Source organism: Megalobrama amblycephala, linkage group LG22, assembly GCF_018812025.1.
Source record: "Megalobrama amblycephala isolate DHTTF-2021 linkage group LG22, ASM1881202v1, whole genome shotgun sequence".
In the NCBI taxonomy this organism is placed as follows: Eukaryota; Metazoa; Chordata; class Actinopteri; order Cypriniformes; family Xenocyprididae; genus Megalobrama; species Megalobrama amblycephala.
In genome coordinates, this window is record NC_063065.1 from 2,806,590 (window position 1) to 2,830,229 (window position 23,640).

Below are 23,640 nucleotides of genomic sequence, written 5' to 3' on the forward strand. Positions count from 1 at the left end.
TGATTGATTGTAATAGTTGAGAACAGCTGCATTTAGCAGGAAATGTCAAATGAAGCTCTTGGGGTTTGAACATGGTCACTGGAGACGGAGCTGCTCTATTCTGAGAGGATCACAATCACTAAACCTGCCAATGCAAATGTGATTTTCACCTCAAACTCACAGTTTCACTCTTTGATTGGTTCAACGCTCTCAACTGGAACACTTTCACTTCTGCTCATGAGAAATGAGTTATGAGTAATACATTTGTTGAATGACGAGTGGCAAGGCAAAGATCCTTTTTTAACAACAGTATCTTTACTATGAGACATGCAGGAGTTCAACACGCAATGTACAAACTTCAACAACCGAAACACCAACTCGCGCATGCATATATGCAAGCTTTAGGATCTTAGTCTGCTCAGATTTAAAGCTACAGAACATTACTATGTTCTACATCCTCCTTCTTTAACTTTGACACTTATTCCTTAATGAACAATTTCTTATATTGAAGCGGACTCAAATTTTTTTTTTCTTCATAGGAAAGGCATTAAACATTACTTGAGCTGAGAGTAAAAAAGGGCAATTAACACAACATTTGTTAACTCACATTTTAACATCAGTTATATTATCAACATTTATAAATTGAACATTTTGTTACTGAATTACAAAACTTTCTTTTCTGTCTCCATTTCCTTTTTGTTTCATTCCAGGTACTTTGGGTTTGGTTTAGAAATGCGACCTGCTCTGGTCACATATGGATTTGTAGAAGGAACTTTAGTTGAATGTTCATTCAGTGGTTTCTTCTCGGTTCCTTGTGGAGTGCATTGTTCTTTGACCTCATTTGGAGTGGGAAATTTGTGCTTAGATTCAGCAGAGGGGTTCTGAACAAAGGGGAGTGACATTTCACTGTGGTCTAATTTTTGTGGCGGTGGCTCCGCGACAGGAAGGATATGTTTTCGGTTTCGTCTGTATTCTCTTCCTTCAACTTCCACAAGATATGATCTTGGTTCATCACAGAGCTGTTTGACAAGTCCGATTCGGTCATGGCCTTTGGTTGTTGCAAGTCTCACTACCTCTCCTTGTAAAAGTGGTCGGAGGGTTTTGCTGGACTTGTCATAATATGTCTTTTGACAATGTCTCTTTTTTGAGATTTGATTCTTGACAGCAACATTGTTCTTTGAGGCTGGCACCAGAATGGACTTGCTGATTGGCAGAGATGTGCGCGTCTGTCTCGACATTAATCTCTCTGCTGGTGAACCAAGTGTCTGATCACGTGGAACATTTCTGAGGTTGAGCAAGTTTTGAAACACATCAGAGCCGTCTCTCTTGGATTTCTCCATTAGATGTTTTGCACTTCGCACTGTCCTCTCGGCTAGCCCGTTAGCTTGTGGATATTCAGGGCTACTAGTGGTGTGTGTAAAATCCCAAGCAGCAGCAAATTCTTTGAACTGTTGGCTTGTAAACTGGGTACCGTTGTCTGAAAAGACTTTGTGCGGACTCCCATGAACAGAGAAGTGCCTTTTGAGTTTTGTGATTACTGTACTGGAGGACAGGTCACGAAGCAGATCAATTTCGAACCATCCCGAATATGAGTCAACTAGTACGAGGTAGTGTTGACCATTCCACTCAAAGATATCTGTAGCCACACTTGACCATGGAAGATCTGGGATGTGATGTAAGTGTAGAGGCTCTTTTTGTTGATGTGGTTTCATACTGTTACAGATAGAGCACGATAGTACCTCCTTTTCAATGTCTCTGGTTAGAGAAGGCCAGAATACAATGCCCCGTGCCCTGCGTTTCGTTGCATCAAGGCCTGGATGACCTCTGTGAATAATGGTGATATACTCACTGCGTAGTGATTCTGGAACAACCGTTCTCTGTCCCTTCATGAGTACATCTTCATCGACTGTAAGCTCATCCCTGAAGGGAAAATACTCACGAATTTCTGCTGGCAGCTTTGATTGACTAGAGGGCCATCCTGACTTGATAATACTGCAGAGACGTTGAAGGACTGGATCCTGTGCAGTATGAGTTTGCAACTCTTTCAGTCTGGAAGACGAGATGTGTTGAACTGACATGACTTCGAAGTCAGCTCCATCATCTGTGTGTTCGTCTGGTGAGTCTCTGGGGGAACGCGACAAGGTGTCGGCAAGGAACATATGTTTCCCTTTCTTGTATGTGATTATGAAATTGTATTTCTGCAATCTTAACATCATGCGTTGCAGCCTTGCTGGAGCTGTGTGGATAGGCTTGTTAAGAATGGTGACTAATGGCTGGTGGTCTGTTTCGATGTGAATTTGTTTACCATATATGTAGTCATTGAATTTGGTGCACGCAAATACCACAGCCAGAAGTTCTTTTTCTATCTGCGCGTAACGTACTTCTGTTTGCGTCAGAGTACGTGAAGCGTACGCAACAGGAGCACCTTCTTGAAGACACGCTGCTCCGAGTCCGAACTGGGAGGCATCACAGGTGAGTGTGACAGGTTTCAGGACGTCGTAGTATTTCAAGGTTGGTGGACTAGAAATCCTGTGCTTCAGAACTTCAAAAGCGTCCTGATGCTGTTTGAACCAACACCACTCTGTGTTTTTACAGGTCAGCTCGCGCAGAGGGGCAGACAGCTCACTAAGGTTCGGTATGAATTTTCCTAAGTAATTGATCATACCCAGGAAGCGCTGCAGCGCAGTAACATTGTCTGGTGGTGGCATTTCTGTGATTGCTTTTGTTTTTGCTGGGTCAGGTTGTAGTCCCTTGCTTGTGAAAATATGACCGACATAGCTCACCTCACTTAGGCGGAATTTGCACTTCAGCACGTTCAGTCTCAAGTTCACTTCACGAGCACGGTCCAACACTTTCCTTAGGTTTGCATCGTGTTCCTGCTCGCCTTTACCTCCCACGATGATGTCATCGACTATGACTGCGCACGGGTAGCCAGCAAAGATCTGTTCCATAGCGCGCTGAAAGACCTCGCTGGCTGAATTAATGCCAAAGGGCATCCTGAGAAATCGGAATCTTCCAAATGGCGTACTGAACGTAGTCAGTAGGGAGGACTTGTGATCCAGTGAAATCTGCCAAAAGGAGCTTTTTGCGTCAAGCACAGAGAATACTGTGGAGTTTGGCATCTGCGCTGCCACTTCTTCCACTGTGCGCATGGGGTGATGCGGACGTTTTAGGAACTTGTTTAGGTCCCTAGGGTCAATGCACAGTCTTATTTCATCTGAGTTTTTTTTGTGAGTTGCCACCATAGATGACACCCAATCGGTTGGCTCAGATACAGGAGTGATCACGCCCATAGCGACCATTCTTTCCAACTCTGCTTTTACCTTGTGTTGCATTGCTGCAGGAATTCTACGTGCTGGACGGACGACAGTTTGAGCTTCTTTGTCCAGTTTCATGCAGTATGTTACAGGAAGCTTTCCTATTTCATTTCGGAAAAGATCTGCATATTCTGTGTTAAGCTGCTGGGCAAAACTTAAGTTTTCTTTTACACTGACCTGGTGGACTGCATTGTTGAGAGAAATAAGGCCCATCCGAAGACAGTCAGACAGTCCGAGCAATGGCTGTACATTTTTTCGCACTACGTAGAACTGTAGAGAGTAGGTCTGGTCACTCAAATTGCAAGATAACATGGTTGAACCAGCAGTTTGGATCTCCTCTCCACCATACGCAACAAGCTTCACATGGCTTGACACTTGAAGGTTTTCATCTTGCTTTACCTGTGCAAATGTCTGCAGAGACATGATATTACATGAGGCTCCTGTGTCAATCTTTAGTTCAAGAGGCTTTCCATTGGTTTGCACTGTGCAAGATATTGCAGTTTTCTTTAACAGTTTTGAGTCTGCCACCTTTTGATGATTTATCGCAACTCCATCTATAAAGAATGAGTCTTCGCTGCTATTTGAAGCTTTGGCAACATCAATTTGATTTACAGTCTTTTTTCGATCTCGTGTGCGTTGAATTTTCACTGATTTGCACCATTTTTGGAAGTGGTTCCATTTGTTGCACCTGTGACATTGCTGGCCGTATGCAGGACATTTCTCCCGTTTTGCCTCATGGTTGCTTCCACAATTGCTGCAATTATGAATTTGTTGTGGGGCAAACTTGTCTAACCTGTGTTTGGGAGTACGAAACGGTTTTCTTTTTACCGTTTGTTGAACACTGTCCACATTTGTCAAGTTGTGCTTTGGTCCAGCTAGTGTTTTAGTGTGCTGGTCTGTCAGTTCATGTATTTGGCATATTTCAATGGCTTTTGTTAATGTAAGCTCATTGTCACGCAACAGGAGTTTTCTCATTCCATCGTTAAGTATCCCACACACGAGTCGATCTCTTATCAATTCTTCCTGTAAATCTCCAAACCTGCAACTCTGTGCCTTGTTTCGTAGGTCGCTTACATATGCCTCTATTGTTTCTCCTGGCTTTTGGTTTCTTGAATTAAATTTGTGTCTTTCCATCGTTATGTTTGTTTGTGGGCTGCAAAGTTCGCGAAACTTGCGTTTTAGACATTCCGGGTCCTCGCGTGATTCAGCGGGAGTAATTATTCGTCGGTTTTCTCCCTCGCCTGTATACGCAGCGGGTGCATAGACGAATGTTCGCTCGCGCTCAATGGCTTCCGAGCCGGCCAGATTAAGCAGTATGAATGCTTTCGTGCGAGGCTCTTTCTCAGAGTGTGCAGCAGCAATGAATATGTCGAATTCCTGCTCAAACACACGCCAAGTTTCGGCGATATTGCCATCAAATACAAGAGGATCAGGTGTGCGGAACCCTTCAGCCATGATTTATTGTGCGATGAATAACGATGGCTTACTGTGTGGATGCTCGTTGGAAAAGTTCATTTTCCTCGCTGCTTTCACGATTCTGTGCAGACCACTTCTGACACCATGTTGAATGACGAGTGGCAAGGCAAAGATCCTTTTTTAACAACAGTATCTTTACTATGAGACATGCAGGAGTTCAACACGCAATGTACAAACTTCAACAACCGAAACACCAACTCGCGCATGCGTATATGCAAGCTTTAGGATCTTAGTCTGCTCAGATTTAAAGCTACAGAACATTACTACTGTATGTTCTACAACATTTATAAACAGCTTTAGATGAAGGAGCTGCTTGAGAAACATCTGCATGTTACTGATACACCATGACTTTAGTGTAGTTTAATGTACAAAAACAAAACAACATATGACACCATTATTGTTAGTTTGATTTCATATCAATTTACACACTCTGTTTTCTCAGATTCTGAGCATATTTGAGTCAAACCCGTCTGTCACAGGACAGATCACAGTCTAATAGAGCTGATTTCAGTCATAAGTCAGTTTTGAGCACATGTGTAGTTCCTGTGTTTGTCCTCTGTGTGTCAGTAGTGTGTGAAAGTGTGTGAAAGTGTGTGAGCAGCTGCAGTATCAGTTCAGTCACTGTGACTCTGACTGACGGAGGTTTTTGTACGACTCTTTATCACTGTGTGAACACATCTTTACTGTTGATGTTGTTGTAGTAGAAACTCTGACAGTAATAATGTCCAGCATCTTCAGTCTGGACTCCACTGATGGTCAGAGTGAAATCACTGTTAGATCCACTGCCACTGAATCTAGATGGAGTTCCTGACTGGAGGCTTTTGGTCAAATAAATCAGGAGTTTAGGAGCTTCTCCAGGTTTCTGTAAGTACCAGCTCACAACAGATTGTCCATCACTTGTACAACAGGCTGGATTGCTGTTGAATTTACAGGTCACAGTGACTGATTGTCCAGTTTGAGAGAGCAGCTCTGAGGGAGTTTGAGTCACTGTCACCTGACCAACAGATTCTGACAAGAGAGAAAGATTAGAAATCACAAACACTTTCACAACCATATATCTTCACAATGCATAAAAATAACAAGTAAATAATGTCTGTAATCTTTACTGACACAAACCTCGACATAATACTGCCAGCGTCCAGATCAATATGGTGCTGAAAGTCATTTTTGTTGGTTGTAGGTTCAGTTCTAGTGAAAAACAGTTGTTGATCATGTTTGATGTTTGACAGAGTTATAAACACATGCAGAGCACTGAAGCGTGTGTCGCTCATGTAAAACACTCTCTCTATGCAAACGCTTCAGCAGTGACAGGTTTAAGATGGTTTAATGTGGTTTCATTGAGATTTCACAAAACATTTCATGAGTTCACATGTTAATATAATCCTTATAAAGCAGTATAATGAGCAAGAGCTCTGTTTAGTGTTATTGTCAGATCAAAAGCATGACTGAGAATATGATATTGCTTTTCTACAGTAGTTCAGTAAACAAAAAGTTACTAATGAGTAATTTACTCTTTAGACTCAATATTAAGAGAAGTTACTCTGTTTTCAGTCCAGCTGAAATGGTTCAAAACGAACATATTGCTGATCAACACATTCCTGAATAAATCAATGTTTGATTAGAGCGACACGATTCTAGATATATTGAGAATCACAATCTTCTTTTGTTTATAATAGAGATCACGATTCTCCCACAGCTCTGAACAGACAACTAAACATGCAATATAGCCAGAGGTTCTGACAAAATAGTGTCTATTTCAGACATCCCAACCTGCAAAAAGTCATTTCAGGGAGGTATCACCCTGAAAAAAAAGAGGAAGGAGCTATAAGCTATAGGCATATGCAATTATTCGTTAATTATGTTTAAATATGTAGATTACTTTTACTATTTATATAAGCTGCTTATACTATTTATGTAAACTGCTTTTATTTATTTTCCATTGCAACTTTAAACAGGTCTAAGGAGTTTGTTGTTTTCATGTAGCCTTGGCAACTTGCCTGAATAATATGCACATGAAATGAAACTTGTCAACTCACCTCACTGATAATTGATTGGTTGATTTGCCGAAAAAGGCCATTCGGGATGCTCTCTGTCATACATGCGCTTCGCACACACGCACACACACACACACACACGCAAGGTCTCTCTCTCGCTCCCTCTCCCTCTCTGGCGTGCGCGCGCTGGTTTGAAACACAGTCTCTATGCGCGCTCTTGCTCGCTCGCTCTAGATTCCGGGAGATTTTAACTAATTTGCGGGCATCAGGGAGCCGCTATCAATATGCGGGAGACTCCCGGAACTTCCGGGAGACTTGGGATGTCTGCTATTTAAAAATGTTTTGTTACTTTGAATGAATTATTTAAAAAAAAAATTGGTTTTGAATGAATGATTCAGTGACTCACTCATCAATGCTTCACTTGTTTCATTACTGGATGAATCAGCATTTTTGAATGAATCTCTTGAATGATTCAGTGATGAATTAATTTTTAACAGTCTCTTGTCTCCATCTGCTGGTGTAACAATCTAATCAATACAATCGTTATTTGAAGCATCAAGTTACTTTCAAAAGGTGATTTGCTCTATTTTAATCTCTACCGTTATATCTGAACTCAGTGCCGGCCCGAGCCTCTTGGGGGCCCTAAGCAGCATTTGATTTGGGGGCCCCCCTCCCACCACGTGAAGTCACCTGTGGTTAAACATTATTGACACAAATGTCACACTATAATGTTACATTATAAATGAATACAGTGAGGTTATGTATTAATACAAAATAAATAATAAAAAAATCGATACTTAAAATACTTTATTCTTAAACTTCTGTATACAAACTGTCACAAAACATGAAATAAATAATTAGCAAATGCAAATGTGCATTAAATGTGCAATCTTTTAAATAAAACCAAAATAGACAAACATAATAGTAATTAATTAGTAATTCTTTATAATTTCTCATAGTTACCTATTAGTTATTATTGATGCCAATGTCATTCTCTAATTATTGATTAGCTAATAAGGAACTATCTTTGTCCTAAATTTGATATTACTTACTGATTAGTTAAGCTTGTTTCTATATTAGTTAATAGTAGTAGCTCAAGTGTTAATGTAGATCTACTCATTAGTCCTGCATTACTTCCTGCATAGTTACTTATTAATGACGGACCATTATTCTAAAGTGTTACCGAGGATAGCACTGCTACATCACTTGCCACCATATTAATAAATAAATAATAAAGAAATAAAGAAATATGGCATCCCTTTCAACTTAAACTGATATCTATAATCAATACGTGAAATACACCTAGATAAATGTATATTAATAATGCGATTTAACGTTAGCTCTGGTGATGGCTTATATAAGATCATGAGTCATGACTAGCTGCTACCTCAAGTGACATGAGCACAATTTGTGCTGCTGCACAAAACATTCTGTAAATAATTATGCAAACATACCTTTATCTTGCTCTTTTTTTCTCCTCCTCTGTCTTTTTCTTCTTTCTTTTTTCGGCACCAGAGGGATACATCCTTTTTTGTGACATGGCTTATCATTTATAACATTTATTACAGTGACGTGCACTTGCGCGCCGGCGCGAATTGTCAATGCACGCGAGGTGTCTATGCGCAATTGCGCATGACTCAAAGGCTAGCAGACACAGCAGCAGTTGTCGGCAAATCAGAATTTTCTTGTCTCGAATTATTTATTTATTCATTCGTATTCATTCATTCATTCATTTATATCACTTGTTTAAGTTATTTAATTGTAAAAAAAAAAAAAAAAAAAAAAAAAACACGATTGGGGGGCCCCCTATTGGCCAGGGGGCCCCAAGCAGCCGCTTAGTTCGCTTATGCCTCGGGCCGGCCCTGTCTGAACTATAAACTTTGATCTCAGTCCTTCTGTGAGGATTTGAGTATTTGTAAAACAGAAATATTTTGTGAAAAACAGTGACGTGATCTGTCCTCTACAGTCTGAATCACAATAAGATTAAGATATCAAACTTGTGCTCCACAAACCTTGAGCAAACGCTGTGAGAGTCCAGATGAAGATGATGATGAAGGTCATGTTGATGGAGATTGTTGTGTGTGTCAGTGATGAAGTGTTAAACTCACAGCACTATAAACACTCTCAGAGCACTGAAGCATCTGATCAATATGCAAACACACTCCAGATCATTTACCTGAAGACAGCAGAAACACTGTTTTGTCATTTAGTATCTTTGCTAATAAATTTCTATTGATCATTTTCAGAAACAGACACTCCTGATTTACTTCATGTTATTTTGGGTGGATCTTCTCCCTCTAAACACTGTTTTAATGATCAGTTTCATTCAGACTTTGATGCTGAGAGCATTTAATACCTGTGCTGCAGACATGATACTGTAGAACAGGTCAAAGGTCATCCAATAGAGAATGACCATCTAAATCTGGCTGAAGATTGCAATGGATGCAATCTTCCACTGGATGTTGGCAGTAAGTAAATCGTCACATATTAATATTAATGTTTTTAATACAACAGCTGACTGTTAAATATTTTGTAGCACTTTCTAGAAAGGATGCGCTTTTTAGCATATTTTTTAATATTATTTTTGTGCAGTTAGTTCACATTGAATGTTTGTAAAGATGGTTTATAGTCATTTGATCTTTGTTTTCCTCACAGATAATTCAATTATAAATGGTTAAAAATTAATAACATTAAACTGGTATTTTGGTATCACTTTTTTACTTGAAAATTTAAGACAACAATTAAACTTAAAATTTCTCAAATGTAGTGTTTTGATTTTTTTTACTTAAGCTGTTTTAAAGTCACAAAAATGACAATATTTTTTAGTCTGTTGTTAAATGAACTCAATATTTCCAAACTCTTGACTGTATTTTCTCTTAATAAAGCGTCTCTGAGGAGTGAAAAGGTTTATATTTGTGGAAATGAAGTTTAAAGTTCGAGTGGACGAGACACACAATGTTTCCTTCATGATTTCTTTGTCCATCTTAAATTGTAGTGAATTCCTGCAGTTCTTGTGTTTCTTCACATCTGATCTTTGACTCTTTTAACCAAAGCGAGTTTCAGTGAAGTTGATCATGAAAATGACACTTTCATTGCTTTGTAAAAATTCTTCTCTAAAAACATTCAGATCAACTTATTGAAAGTTTAATGCTGATAAAGTGAATCAAGTACAAACATTATAGAGAAATAATAGTACTTCTGTTTCTAATTTGTTGTTTCGTTTGGACTCTTATTTGTCTTTTTCACTCTAAAAATGCTGCGTTTCTTTTAAGTTTCCATATAGACTGAAAGCTTGAGTTTTTGTGGCAATTCATAATTTCATAATATTTTCATTTAAATTTATTTAAAGCTGCTGTCTGTATCTTTTTTTGGTTAAAATTGATCCCAAATCAATTACTGAGCAAGTACATAACCAATCAGTGTTGAAAACTATCCTTACATTAGCTCGATTCACAACGGTAAGATTGTAATAATGTTTTCTGATTTGAGGTTCGGGTCAGTTTCTGTGAGAAATTGGAGTTTGCGTCATTACGTCACGTCTGTATTCATAAAGAAGGTTGGTAGTGCGATTTATTGTAAAAATGATTTTCCTCAGTCGTTCAGAACAAAAGTGGCAGACATGTTTCGTACTTGTTCAGATGATATTTTCTGGTGAAACTTCTTATTTTGAACAAACTTCCAAGACGTGGAATCTGTAATTGTGAAGTAAGTGAAGATCCACACTGGTGCGGTGACTGACAGCCACACAAACACCTCAAAACATTAGATTCGTCCGCGCTGAGGAGCCGTGCCGACGCACAACCCATGTGAGGAAGATCATTCCACAAATAACTGCAATTGCAGGTTTCAAACAGAGATGGAGACAAAGAGGCAAACTTACAGACTGCAGCTTTAATAATTAATCAGCATATTTACCAGAATGTGAAATGAATTCTGAACATTTTCTCTTTTCATGTGTAGGAGTTTGTGAGCATTAATGTGTGAAAGGAATAATGATGGGATTTTCTTTGACTGTTTTCTTCATGTTGTTTCTCTCGCTGTTGGAGAATTTCTCCTAGTTTTCTCTTGAATCCTAATGGAAAGCCACTGGTAACTGATTTCTCTGTGCTTCTCTCAGGCGTCACTCCTCCTAAAGTGAGCGTCCTGCCGCCCTCCAGCGCAGAGATCTCCTCTCTGAACACAGCGACACTGGTGTGTGTGGCCAACAAGGGCTTCCCGTCAGACTGGAGCCTGAGCTGAAGGTGGACGGGAGCAGCAGGTCTCAGGAGAGCAGCGCTGGGCTCCTGGAGAAGGACGGTCTGTACAGCTGGAGCAGCAGCCTGACTCTCTCTGAGGAGGAGTGGATGAAGAGCGTCTCGGTGAGCTGTGAGGCCACACGGAGCGGCCAGTCTGCGTCCACTGGAGACACTGTGAGGAGACAGCAGTGTTCAGAGTAGATCTGCTGACTATATGTGTGCTTTTACAGTCTTGATTTCATTACAGTTCAGTCAATAAAACATAATTGTAACATTATGTCCTTTTGTGTGTCATTTTTGTTTCGGCTCTTTCATTGGATCAGGGCTTTAGCTCATATTTTATAAATAAACTTCACTCAATGGAGCATGAAAACACCTGCAGATACATGATGAAACGAGATCTGCTCAATTCTCAGAGGAACACAATCACAAATGTGATGCAAATGAGTTTAACTCCACTCAGTTTCACTGTTTGACTTGATATTCTGAGCCATATATATATGAAATAAAATAAAATGATATGATGTCAAGAGGATTGGAGGCAATAATTAAATTAATAAGGGAAAAAAGGAGTTGAAGTGATGAAAAATCATGATCATAAACGTCAAAAACTGATGAAGCTCAATAAAAGTGATCCTCACTGTTGTTGAGTGTGTGTGAAAGTGTGTGAGCAGCTGCAGTATCAGTTCAGTCACTGTGACTCTGACTGACGGAGGTTTTTGTACGACTCTTTATCACTGTGTGAACACATAATCAGCATTACAAACACCAAGCCAATTTGTTGTGCAGTGATAACTCTGACAGTAATAATGTCCAGCATCTTCAGTCTGGACTCCACTGATGGTCAGAGTGAAATCACTGTTAGATCCACTGCCACTGAATCTAGATGGAGTTCCTGACTGGAGTTTTTTTACATAATAAATCAGGAGTTTAGGAGCTTCTCCAGGTTTCTGTAAGTACCAGGCTAAACCTTCAACCCCACTAGGCCATCTCTGCACATCTCTGCTGGATTTACAGTTGATGTTCACAGTTTGTCCTGGTTGAGCTGCTGTCATTGAGGGACTCTGAGTGACGGTGATCTGTCCTCTACACTCTGAAACACACAACAAGAAGAAAATCAACTCAAAACTTTGACAATATACTTGAAGAAATGAATTGATATCAAACTTGTGCTCCACAAACCTTGAGCAAATGCTGTGAGAGTCCAGATGAAGATGATGATGAAGGTCATGTTGATGAAGATTGTTGTGTGTGTCAGTGATGAAGTGTTAAACTCACAGCACTATAAACACTCTCAGAGCACTGAAGCATCTGATCAATATGCAAATGAACTCATTCTGTATTTAAATGAGGCTCTAAATGAAGGTTCAGGAGGAGCTCGTTCATCTCATCCTGTCAATCACAACATCAAATATGTATCATGTAATCATCAATATACTGTGAACTTTAAAAATGTAGCATAAAATTTAGAACAATTCAAACCACGTGTGAAAAAACAGTGAAAATGAACTGTAGATGAAACTTATCATCATCTAAGCAAAATCACATGAGCAAAAGTGCTTTAGTGATCATCAGCTCGACTGTAATTCGGCTGCAGGTACGAGACCGCAGGTGATCACAGCTGTACTGATGACAGAAACCCTTCAACAGTTTTATTCATGTTATCTTGCACTACATCACTGTGCCACTAGAGGGCGGTGTGAACAGACAGACACACTGATGAACAGGAATGGATGAGGTGAATAATAATGAGTTAATGCAGTGATGAATTTATTCGATGGGGCTCCAGTGTGTATTTAAATGGTTAAACACAATATATTATAGCACTGTATGCAATTGCGCCACCCAAAGTGACAAACAGGTACTGTAGTCCTGGCCGTAACAGGTTATATGGCCAATGTAAGACAAACTCTTGGTCTTTAGACAGCTTTAATGCACATGTTCATCCTCTAGCATAATAGGATTAACTTGTAGCTTGAATTGTTATTGGGATCTTTTACAGCTCAGAAACTTCAATCCAGAAACACTTTGAATCGTGTAGTAGACGATACAGCAATGGTCATGTGTCTTTCCAAATAAAATATGAGTCTTTAATATCTCTTTATGGAAGTATTATTCTGTGTACTATATTAAAATAGACAGATAATATTGTCTCTTTCCTTCAATTGAACGGCAATACATTCAGTCACGTCTGGCAACAACAAATATGTTTTCAATCGTATAGTATAAAATGAATATTAATATAAAAATGGATGATCTGTAAGTATTTTGGAGATTACAGGTTTTTTTTGCGAAGTAATTATATTGGACTTTATTAAACTTTATGAAACTATAATGAATTTAGGCCTATATGCATTTTTTTATACTACAAGTAAATCTATTGAACCATTTACACAGACTTTCATAAAGAGATCTGAAAGGATTTGTTGTCCTGTGGCTCCCTCTGGTGGACAGCATTAGTATTATGACCTTCATCTCTGAATCCCATTCATATAAATGACTGATTTAAAAAAAAAATTGTTTCTGTTTACTCAGAAAGTCTTGTTGTCCATGTGTATGAAGTTCTGTGAATTTTGGATTCAAACATTCAAACTGATGGAAACTGATAGAAAAATAGATTTCTTCTCCTGTGGTTCCCTCTAGTGGACAACATTAGTACAACATGTTGTAGTCCGTCAGCCATTTTGAGTTGCCAAAAACTTTTTTTTTTGATCTCCTAAACCACTTGACTGATTCACACGAAATTTTGCACGTCATCTATAGACACTAATGACAAAAGTTATCAAAAGGATTTTAATTAGTCAAAGCGTTTAGAAGATAGTTCATTTAGCCATGGCTCAATACACTTATAAAACTATATCTTCTCAACAATCTGATGAATCCAAACTCTGTTGATCACTTGTTTGATGTCTTCAGGGTATCTAGATGATACACAGATAAATTTGGGGTTAAATAGACAAATGGTCTAGGATGAACCCTTCAGTGTTTGGATCTCTGATAATCTCACCTGTGCTCGATATTCTCAGTCGTCTGAAGCTCTAAAATGATGTTATTGACTTCAAATCTTCTCATCTGCTGCAGCCCTCATATTTGTGAATGAACTTATTCAGTGTTTCTAGCACAAATCACTGTGACTCTGACTGACGGAGGTTTTTGACTCTTTATCACTGAACCAGGATAGAGGTTGATGATCCCAACTCTGATAGACGTCAGGACTGCTTTTACAGGACATGGTGAATGTGTTTCCTAGATGAACAGATTTCACTGCAGGCGTCTGAGTCTCTTCACCAACTGATTTATTATTATTTATAATGTTTCCTGAGGTGAACTCATAATGTTAATATGATTTTTACATCAAATAATTGTCATAATTTAGAAATAAATGGCTATTTCCACTCTGATTTTAGCGCTCTGATTGTTTACATGTGAAACCTTCTCGAATACTATCACTACATTTTTACTATTACAGCTGTCTAAATGAACGAATGGTGAAAAGTGTTGATTATTGCCTTATATTTAGATCTGTTCATCACAGGGAAGGTTGCAGTGATGAGAAACTGAGCAGATGACAGACAGTCTGTTGATGGTGTGAATGCAGTGATCTCGTCATTACAACTAAATTTCTGCACTCCAGAAATGCTTTCACCATAACTAACAATGCAAACACGATGTAAATCCAGTCAGAGATTGATTGTGTAGTGTAAGAGCGTCACTGATTATAACAGGAGTTTTGGGAAGTGTCCAGATAAACTCTCGCTGTGTGATCGACAGCTTCAGTTCCTCAGATCTTTACTGTATAACTAAGATTAGGAAGAAAAAATAATAAAAGTACATGATCAAAAATATCAATGACTTTAAAATATTGAGTGAGTGGAAATGAGGATAAATAAACCATAAATGATCTAAAAATTATAACATCAAAAGAATTTCTAATTATCTTAAAATGATGAAGCTCAACAAAGCTGATGTTAAGATCATATTTGTGTTTCTGCACTGTTGAGTGTGTGTGAAAGTGTGTGAAAGTGTGTGAAAGTGTGTGAGCAGCTGCAGTATCAGTTCAGTCACTGTGACTCTGACTGACGGAGGTTTTTGTACGACTCTTTATCACTGTGTGAACACTGGACCACTGTGATAACTCTGACAGTAATAATGTCCAGCATCTTCAGTCTGGACTCCACTGATGGTCAGAGTGAAATCACTGTTAGATCCACTGCCACTGAATCTAGATGGAGTTCCTGACTGACGGGTGTTGGTCCAATAAATCAGGAGTTTAGGAGTTTCTCCAGGTTTCTGTAAGTACCAGGCTAAACGACCCCCCAAACCATCACTGTACACATTACTGCTGGTTTTACAGTTGATGTTCACAGTTTGTCCTGGTTGAGCTGCTGTCATTGAGGGACTCTGAGTGACGGTGATCTGTCCTCTACACTCTGAAACACACAACAAGAAGAAAATCAACTCAAAACTTTGACAATATACTTGAAGAAATGAATTGATATCAAACTTGTGCTCCACAAACCTTGAGCAAACGCTGTGAGAGTCCAGATGAAGATGATGATGAAGGTCATGTTGATGAAGATTGTTGTGTGTGTCAGTGATGAAGTGTTAAACTCACAGCACTATAAACACTCTCAGAGCACTGAAGCATCTGATCAATATGCAAATGAACTCATTCTGTATTTAAATGAGGCTCTAAATGAAGGTTCAGGAGGAGCTCGTTCATCTCATCCTGTCAATCACAACATCAAATATGTATCATGTAATCATGATATACCAATAACTGTGAACTTTAAAAATGTGGCATAAAATTTAGAACAATTCAAACCACGTGTGAAAAAACACTGTGAAAATGAAATGTAGATGAAACTCATCATCATCATCAAATAACCAAAACAATCCAAGTTTCTTGTTTAGTACAGTGGCTAGATTAACAAATAAACAGACATCACCAGAACAAAACATTTCATTGCAGTTTAGTAGTGATGACTTTATGAATTTCTTTACTGAGCATCAGAAATACAATTAACAACCTTTAACAGAGTTTTATGATTCAGCCTCAATTATCGCCCCTCAAGAACAGTTGCAGTGCTTTACAACTATAGGACAGGAAGAGCTACATAAACTTATCACTGCGTCTAAACCAACAACATGTTTATTAGATCCAATACCCACTAAACTACTGAAAGAGTTGTTACCTGTAGCAGAAGAGCCTCTTCTCAATATTATCAACTCGTCTTTATCTCTAGGTCACGTCCCACGACCGTTCAAGCTAGCAGTTATTAAGCCTCTCACTAAGAAACCACAATTAGATCCAAATCTATTGGCAAATTACAGACCCATTTCAAATCTTCCATTTATGTCTAAAATACTAGAAAAAGTGGTGTCGGTCCAATTGTGCTCCTTCTTGCAAAAAAACGCTATCTATGAAAAATTTCATTTAGGATTCAGATCTCATCATAGCACAGAAACTGCGCTCGTTAAAATTACAAACGACTTACTTCTAGCTTCTGACCAAGGCTGTGTCTCAATACTAGTGTTACTTGATCTCAGTGCTGCGTTCGACACTATAGATCATAAAATACTCCTAGATCGACTACAAAATTACACTGGTGTTCAGGGCCAGGCATTGCGGTGGTTTAGATCGTACCTATCAGACCGACACAATTTTGTTTATATAAACAGGGAAAAATCTAAGATAACGATAGTAAACTATGGAGTGCCACAAGGATCAGTGTTAGGCCCTCTGCTATTTTCAATATACATGCTGCCACTTGGCAATATTATAAGAAAACATGGAATTAGTTTCCACTGCTATGCCGATGATACTCAGTTATATATTTCAACACGACCAGATGAAATCTCTAAATTATCCAATCTGACAGAGTGTGTTAAAGAAGTAAAACATTGGATGACTAGTAATTTTCTTCTATTAAATTCAGATAAGACTGAAATATTACTTATTGGGCCAAAAACCTGTACACAGAATCTCTCAGACTACAATCTGCATTTAGAAGGATGTACTGTTACTCCATCCTCGACAGTTAAAGACCTGTGTTATATTACACAGCAACTTGTCCTTTGAAATCATATTTCATATGTTACAAAAACAGCCTTCTTCCACCCTAAGAAACATTGCTAAGATACGGAATATGTTAACTATTTCTGATGCAGAAAAGTTAGTTCATGGCGTCTCGACTAGATTACTGTAATGCATTATTAGCTGGTTGTCCTGCTTCCTCAATAAATAAACTACAATTAGTACAAAATTCAGCTGCTAGAGTTCTTACCAGTTCAAGAAAATATGATCATATATCACCAATTTTATCATCTCTACACTGGTTACCCATTAAGTTCCGTATCGATTATAAAGTGTTGCTAATGACCTATAAGGCTCTAAATGGTTTAGCTCCTGTGTACTTAACTGATCTTCTGTCGCCCTACAATCCTTCACACTCTTTAAGATCACAAAACTCTGGATTTCTGGTTGTACCTAGGATATCTAAGTCCACTAAAGGAGGGAGAGCGTTTTTACATTTGGCTCTGAAACTCTGGAATAGCCTTCCTGATAATGTTCGGGGCTCAGACTCACTCACCCAGTTTAAATCTAGATTAAAGACGCATCTCTTTAGCCAAGCATTCACATAATGCATCTCATATCAGATCAATTGCATGTGACTATCTTTGCTTAATGTTATGAACAGCAGCTACGCTAATTATTCTCCATTTGCTTTTCTGTTTTTCTGTTCTGACTAGAGAGGACATCAGCTTCAGTTTGGATCCAGCCTCTTAAGAAGACCTCAGATGACCAACACCTATGAAGAGACGGCGCCAACTCCGGCGAGGACTTCAGAAGACGCAATCATCTGGATCAACATGCACATTGCCCAATTTCTATATCCTATTATTGTTAATGTAATTCATTTTTCCAGGAGCTCATTGCTTCTACCTTCAGTTAAACTGCTAACAGTGATGTAAATTAATTGCCTAAATTATTACAATATTTGCTAACTGCATTCTTAAATTGTAATGTTGACATGCATTCTCTGTAAAGCTGCTTTGAAATGATATGTATCGTGAAAAGCGCTATACAAATAAATGTGAATTGAATTGAATCATCTAAGCAAAATCACATGAGCAAAAATGCTTTAGTGATCATCAGTTCGACTGTAATTCGGCTGCAGGTACGAGACCGCAGGTGATCACAGCTGTACTGATGACAGAAACCCTTCAACAGTTTTATTCATGTTATCTTGCACTACATCACTGTGCCACTAGAGGGCGGTGTGAACAGACAGACACACTGATGAACAGGAACGGTCGAGGTGAATAATAATGAGTTAATGCAGTGATGAATTTATTCGATGGGGCTCCAGTGTGTATTTAAACGGTTAAACACTATATATTATAGCACTGTATGCAATTGCGCCACCCAAAGTGACAAACAGGTACTGTAGTTCTGGCCGTAACAGGTTATATGGCCAATGTAAGACAAACTCTTGGTCTTTAGACAGCTTTAATGCTCATGAACATCCTCTAGCATAATAGGATTAACTTGTAGCTTGAATTGTTATTGGGATCTTTTACAGCTCAGAAACTTCAATCCAGAAACACTTTGAATCGTGTAGTAGACGGTACAGCAATGGCCATGTGTCTTTTCAAATAAAATATGAGTCTTTAAGTGTCTCTTTATGGAAGTATTATTCTATGTACTATATTAAAATAGACAGATAATATTGTCTCTTTCCTTCAATTGAACGGCAATACATTCAGTCACGTCTGACAACAACAAATATGTTTTCAATAGTATAGTATAAAATGAATATTAACATAAAAATTAATGATCTGTAAGTCTTATGGAGATTACAGTTTGTTTTTTTTGCAAACTAATTATATTGGGCTTTATTAAACTTTATGAAACTATAATGAATTTAGGTCTATATGCATTTTTATATTACAAGTCAATCTATTGAACCATTTGCACAGACTTTCATAAAGAGATCTGAAAGGATTTGTTGTCCTGTGGCTCCCTCTGGTGGACAGCATTAGTATTATGACCTTCATCTCTGAATCCCATTCATATAAATGACTGATTTAAAAAAAGTTCCTGAAACTCGGCATGTTTACTCAGAAAGTCTTGTTGTCCATGTGTATGAAGTTCTGTGAATTTTGGATTCAAACTTTTAAACTGATGGAAACTGATAGAAAAAACTAGATTTCTTATCCTGTGGTTCCCTCTAGTGGACAACATTAGTACAACATGCAGGCTATTTTGAGTTGCTAAAAACTTTTTTTCGATCTCCTAAACCACTTGACTGATTCACACGAAATTTTGCACGTCATCTATAGACACTAATGACAAAAGTTATCAAAAGGATTTTAATTAGTCAAAGCGTTTAGAAGATAGTTCATTTAGCCATGGCTCAATACACTTATAAAACTATATCTTCTCAACAATCTGATGAATCTAAATTCTGTTGATCACTTGTTTGATGTCTTCAGGGTATCTAGATGATACACAGATAAATTTGGGGTTAAATAGACAAATGGTCTAGGATGAACCCTTCAGTGTTTGGATCTCTGATAATCTCACCTGTGCTCGATATTCTCAGTCGTCTGAAGCTCTAAAATGATGTTATTGACTTCAAATCTTCTCATCTGCTGCAGCCCTCATATTTGTGAATGAACTTATTCAGTGTTTCTAGCACAAATCACTGTGACTCTGACTGACGGAGGTTTTTGACTCTTTATCACTGAACCAGGATAGAGGTTGATGATCCCAACTCTGATAGACGTCAGGACTGCTTTTACAGGACATGGTGAATGTGTTTCCTAGATGAACAGATTTCACTGCAGGCGTCTGAGTCGCTTCACCAACTGATTTATTATTATTTATAATGTTAATATGATTTCTACATCAAATAATTGTCATAATTTAGAAATAAATGGCCATTTCCACTCTGATTTTAGCGCTCTGGTTGTTTACATGTGAAACCTTCTCGAATACTATCACTACATTTTTACTATTACAGCTGTCTAAATGAACGAATGGTGAAAAGTGTTGATTATTGCCTTATATTTAGATCTGTTCATCACAGGGAAGGTTGCAGTGATGAGAAACTGAGCAGATGACAGACAGTCTGTTGATGGTGTGAATGCAGTGATCTCGTCATTACAACTAAATTTCTGCACTCCAGAAATGCTTTCACCATAACTAACAATGCAAACACGATGTAAATCCAGTCAGAGATTGATTGTGTAGTGTAAGAGCGTCACTGATTATAACAGGAGTTTTGGGAAGTGTCCAGATAAACTCTCGCTGTGTGATCGACAGCTTCAGTTCCTCAGATCTTTACTGTATAACTAAGATTAGGAAGAAAAAATAATAAAAGTACATGATCAAAAATATCAATGACTTTAAAATATTGAGTGAGTGGAAATGAGGATAAATAAACCATAAATGATCTAAAAATCATGATAACATCAAAAGAATTTCTAATTATCTGAAGAAATACTGATGAAGCTCAACAAAGCTGATATTAAGATCATATTTGTGTTTCTGCACTGTTGAGTGTGTGTGAAAGTGTGTGAAAGTGTGTGAAAGTGTGTGAGCAGCTGCAGTATCAGTTCAGTCACTGTGACTCTGACTGACGGAGGTTTTTGTACGACTCTTTATCACTGTGTGAACACCCAGCTGCCACTGATAATGTGTGCACTCTGACAGTAATAATGTCCAGCATCTTCAGTCTGGACTCCACTGATGGTCAGAGTGAAATCACTGTTCAGATCCACTGCCACTGAATCTAGATGGAGTTCCTGACTGGAGGCGGTTTGTAATAATAAATCAGGAGTTTAGGAGCTTCTCCAGGTTTCTGTAAGTACCAGCTAAGATAATTAACAGCAGGCTGGATCACTGCTAGTTTTACAGGTCACAGTGACTGATTGTCCAGTTTGAGAGAGCAGCTCTGAGGGAGTTTGAGTCACTGTCACCTGACCAACAGATTCTGACAAGAGAGAAAGATTAGAAATCACAAACACTTTTACAACCATATATCTTCACAACACATAAAAATAACAAGTAAATAATGTCTGTAATCTTTACTGACACAAACCTCGACATAATACTGCCAGCGTCCAGATCAATATGGTGCTGAAAGTCATTTTTGTTGGTTGTAGGTTCAGTTCTAGTGAAAAACAGTTGTTGATCATGTTTGATGTTTGACAGAGTTATAAACACATGCAGAGCACTGAAGCGTGTGTCGCTCATGTAAAACACTCTCTCTATGCAAACGCTTCAGCAGTGACAGGATTTAAGTTGGTTTATGCTGGTTTCATTGAGATTTCACAAAACATTTCACATGTTAATATAATCCTTTATTGATGAAGCAACATCAGATGAACAGGAGCGCTGTTTAATCCCAATATCAGACCAACATCACGATTACAAGTGTGATATTGCTTTTATATTATTGAACATTTATAGATTCTACATTTCAAAATGCAAAAAATTAGGCAGCCTAAAACTAACTCTGAGCCTTGGTTGAATGACACGGCTCGTGCTGTCAGACGCGAGTGCCGTAGAGCTGAGCGCAAATGGAAAAAGGACAGACTGCATGTATCACTTCAAATGCTAAGGGACTGCTGGCGTCATTATCAGACAATTGTGAAAGATGCTAAAAGACAATATTTATCTGGAATTATTCTGTCAAACTGTAACAAGCCTCGTGTTTTGTTTAAGACTATTGATTCTGTTCTTAATGCTCCACAAACTGTCTGTATTGATGCACTTTTTATTGATAAGGTCACTACCACTAGAGCTCTTATTTCACCTTCTGCTTATGACCCCTCAATCCCTGTCCTCTCTTCTGCTGGTTTTTGACAGGTTTCGAGCCTGTGACCTTGTCTGTGTTACAGGAGACTGTTGATCATTTGAAGCCCTCAGGTTCTCCACATGATGCTGTTCCTCCTCGGCTTTTTTAAATGAGGTCTTTCCTACTGTAGGGCCATATGTTCTTGCAGTTGTTAATAGCAGTCTGTCTTCAGGTGTGGCTCCTAAAAATTTTAAACATGCAGTAGTGCAACCTCTGATTAAAAAACCTGGTGTGGATCCTGTAGATCTTGCAAATTTTAGGCCTATCTCCAAACTACCTTTTCTTTCAAAAATCCTTGAAAAGATAGTCTGCAGTCAATTAATGGCCTTTTTGAAAAGCCCATAATAATGTTCCAGTCCGGTTTTAAAACTTTGCACAGCACAGAATCTGCTCTTTTAAAAGTGTTTAATGATATATTTTTAGCTACTGACTCTGGTGATTCTGTTATTCTTGTGCTTCTTGATTTAACTGCTGGACCATGAAATCCTGATCTCACGTTTGGAGCAGTGGGTGGGCATCAAGCATTAGCACTTGAATGGTTTAGGTCCTACCTGGATGGTTGGACTTTCTGTGTCAGTTGTGGTGACTCTGAGTCCTCCTCTGCTCCTCTCTCTTGTGGGGTCCCACAGGGCTCAGTTTTAGGCCCACTTCTCTTCTCTTTGTATTTGCTCCCACTAGGTTCAAGTAATCAGGAAGCATGGCATGTCTTTCCACTTTTACGCAGATGATTTATGTGCCTCTTAAAAAGAACGACACTGTCGGACCGTTACTCGAGTGTCTTGCTGATATACAGGCCTGGATGTCTCTTACTTTTTTAAGTTTTAATGTAAAAAAGACAGAGGTGATGGTTTTTGGTGGCACTGTTGGGACCTCTTCTGTTGATTTGGGGGCCTTGGCCCAGTACAACAAGCAAACAATCACTAACCTAGGGGTTAAAATCGACGCTGACCTCAAGCTTGACAGTCAGATCAGGGCGGTCGTTAAATCAAGCTTTTTTCAATTGAGGCAGCTGGCCAAAGTAAAGCCATTTCTTTCGAGGCAACACTTTGAGACAGTAATCCACGCCTTTGTTACCACTCGGCTGGATTACTGTAACACACTGTATGTGGGGGTTAGTGGGTCTTCTGTTGCTCGTCTGCAGATGGTTCAAAACGCTGCAGCACGTCTGTTAACGGGAACGCGCAAATACGAGCACATTTCCCCTATTTTAGCCTCACTTCACTGGCTGCCCATACATTTTAGGATCCATTTTCAAATTCTCTTATTTGTTTTTAAATCTCTAAATGGTCTTGCTCCACCCTACGTTTCTGAGCTGCTACACTCTTATAGACCCACCCGTTCTCTCAGGTCAGCTGATCAGCTGCTCCTGAATGTGCCCAAAACAAACGGATGCTCAGAGGGGACCGTGCCTTTGCTGTAGCAGCTCCTAAACTGTGGAATGATCTGCCTCTGCCCGTTAGACGGGCCTCTTCATTGTCTTCTTTTAAGTCACTTCTTAAGACCCACCTTTTCTCTTTGGCCTTTGACTGATTTTGACATTTGTTTCTTAATTTGTTTTTGTTTTTATGTCTTGTATGAGTTGAGTATTTTCTGTTTTATATATTTTACTGTACAGCACTTTGGTCAACTTTGGTTGTTTTAAGGTGATTTAAATAAAGTTTGCTTTGATTTGAGTTTGAAAAACCCTTTTCTACATGTTTTTCTGCTCAATAGTTATTTTGAGTGTTTCTGGAGTCACAGGATCATCAAACTCCTCTGAGGACGATGAACA

General features: G+C 38.7%; 1 pseudogene and 2 gene segments (V, D, J or C); 1 reads left to right on the forward strand and 2 right to left on the reverse strand.

Annotated features, from left to right (window-relative positions):
- Positions 1-5,478: 5,478 nt before the first annotated feature.
- On the reverse strand, positions 5,479-6,103 carry LOC125257849 (the record flags this gene model as incomplete). The annotated part of the segment is given in 2 exon segments: positions 5,479-5,780; positions 5,889-6,103. Coding segments are annotated over 2 exon segments (399 nt in total), but the record flags the coding sequence as incomplete, so codon positions are not given.
- Positions 6,104-10,780: 4,677 nt separating this feature from the next.
- Positions 10,781-11,572, forward strand: LOC125258558 (annotated as a pseudogene).
- A 136-nt stretch (positions 11,573-11,708) lies between these two features.
- Positions 11,709-12,232, reverse strand: LOC125257851. The segment is given in 2 exon segments: positions 11,709-12,094; positions 12,184-12,232. Coding segments are annotated over 2 exon segments (408 nt in total).
- Positions 12,233-23,640: the final 11,408 nt, after the last annotated feature.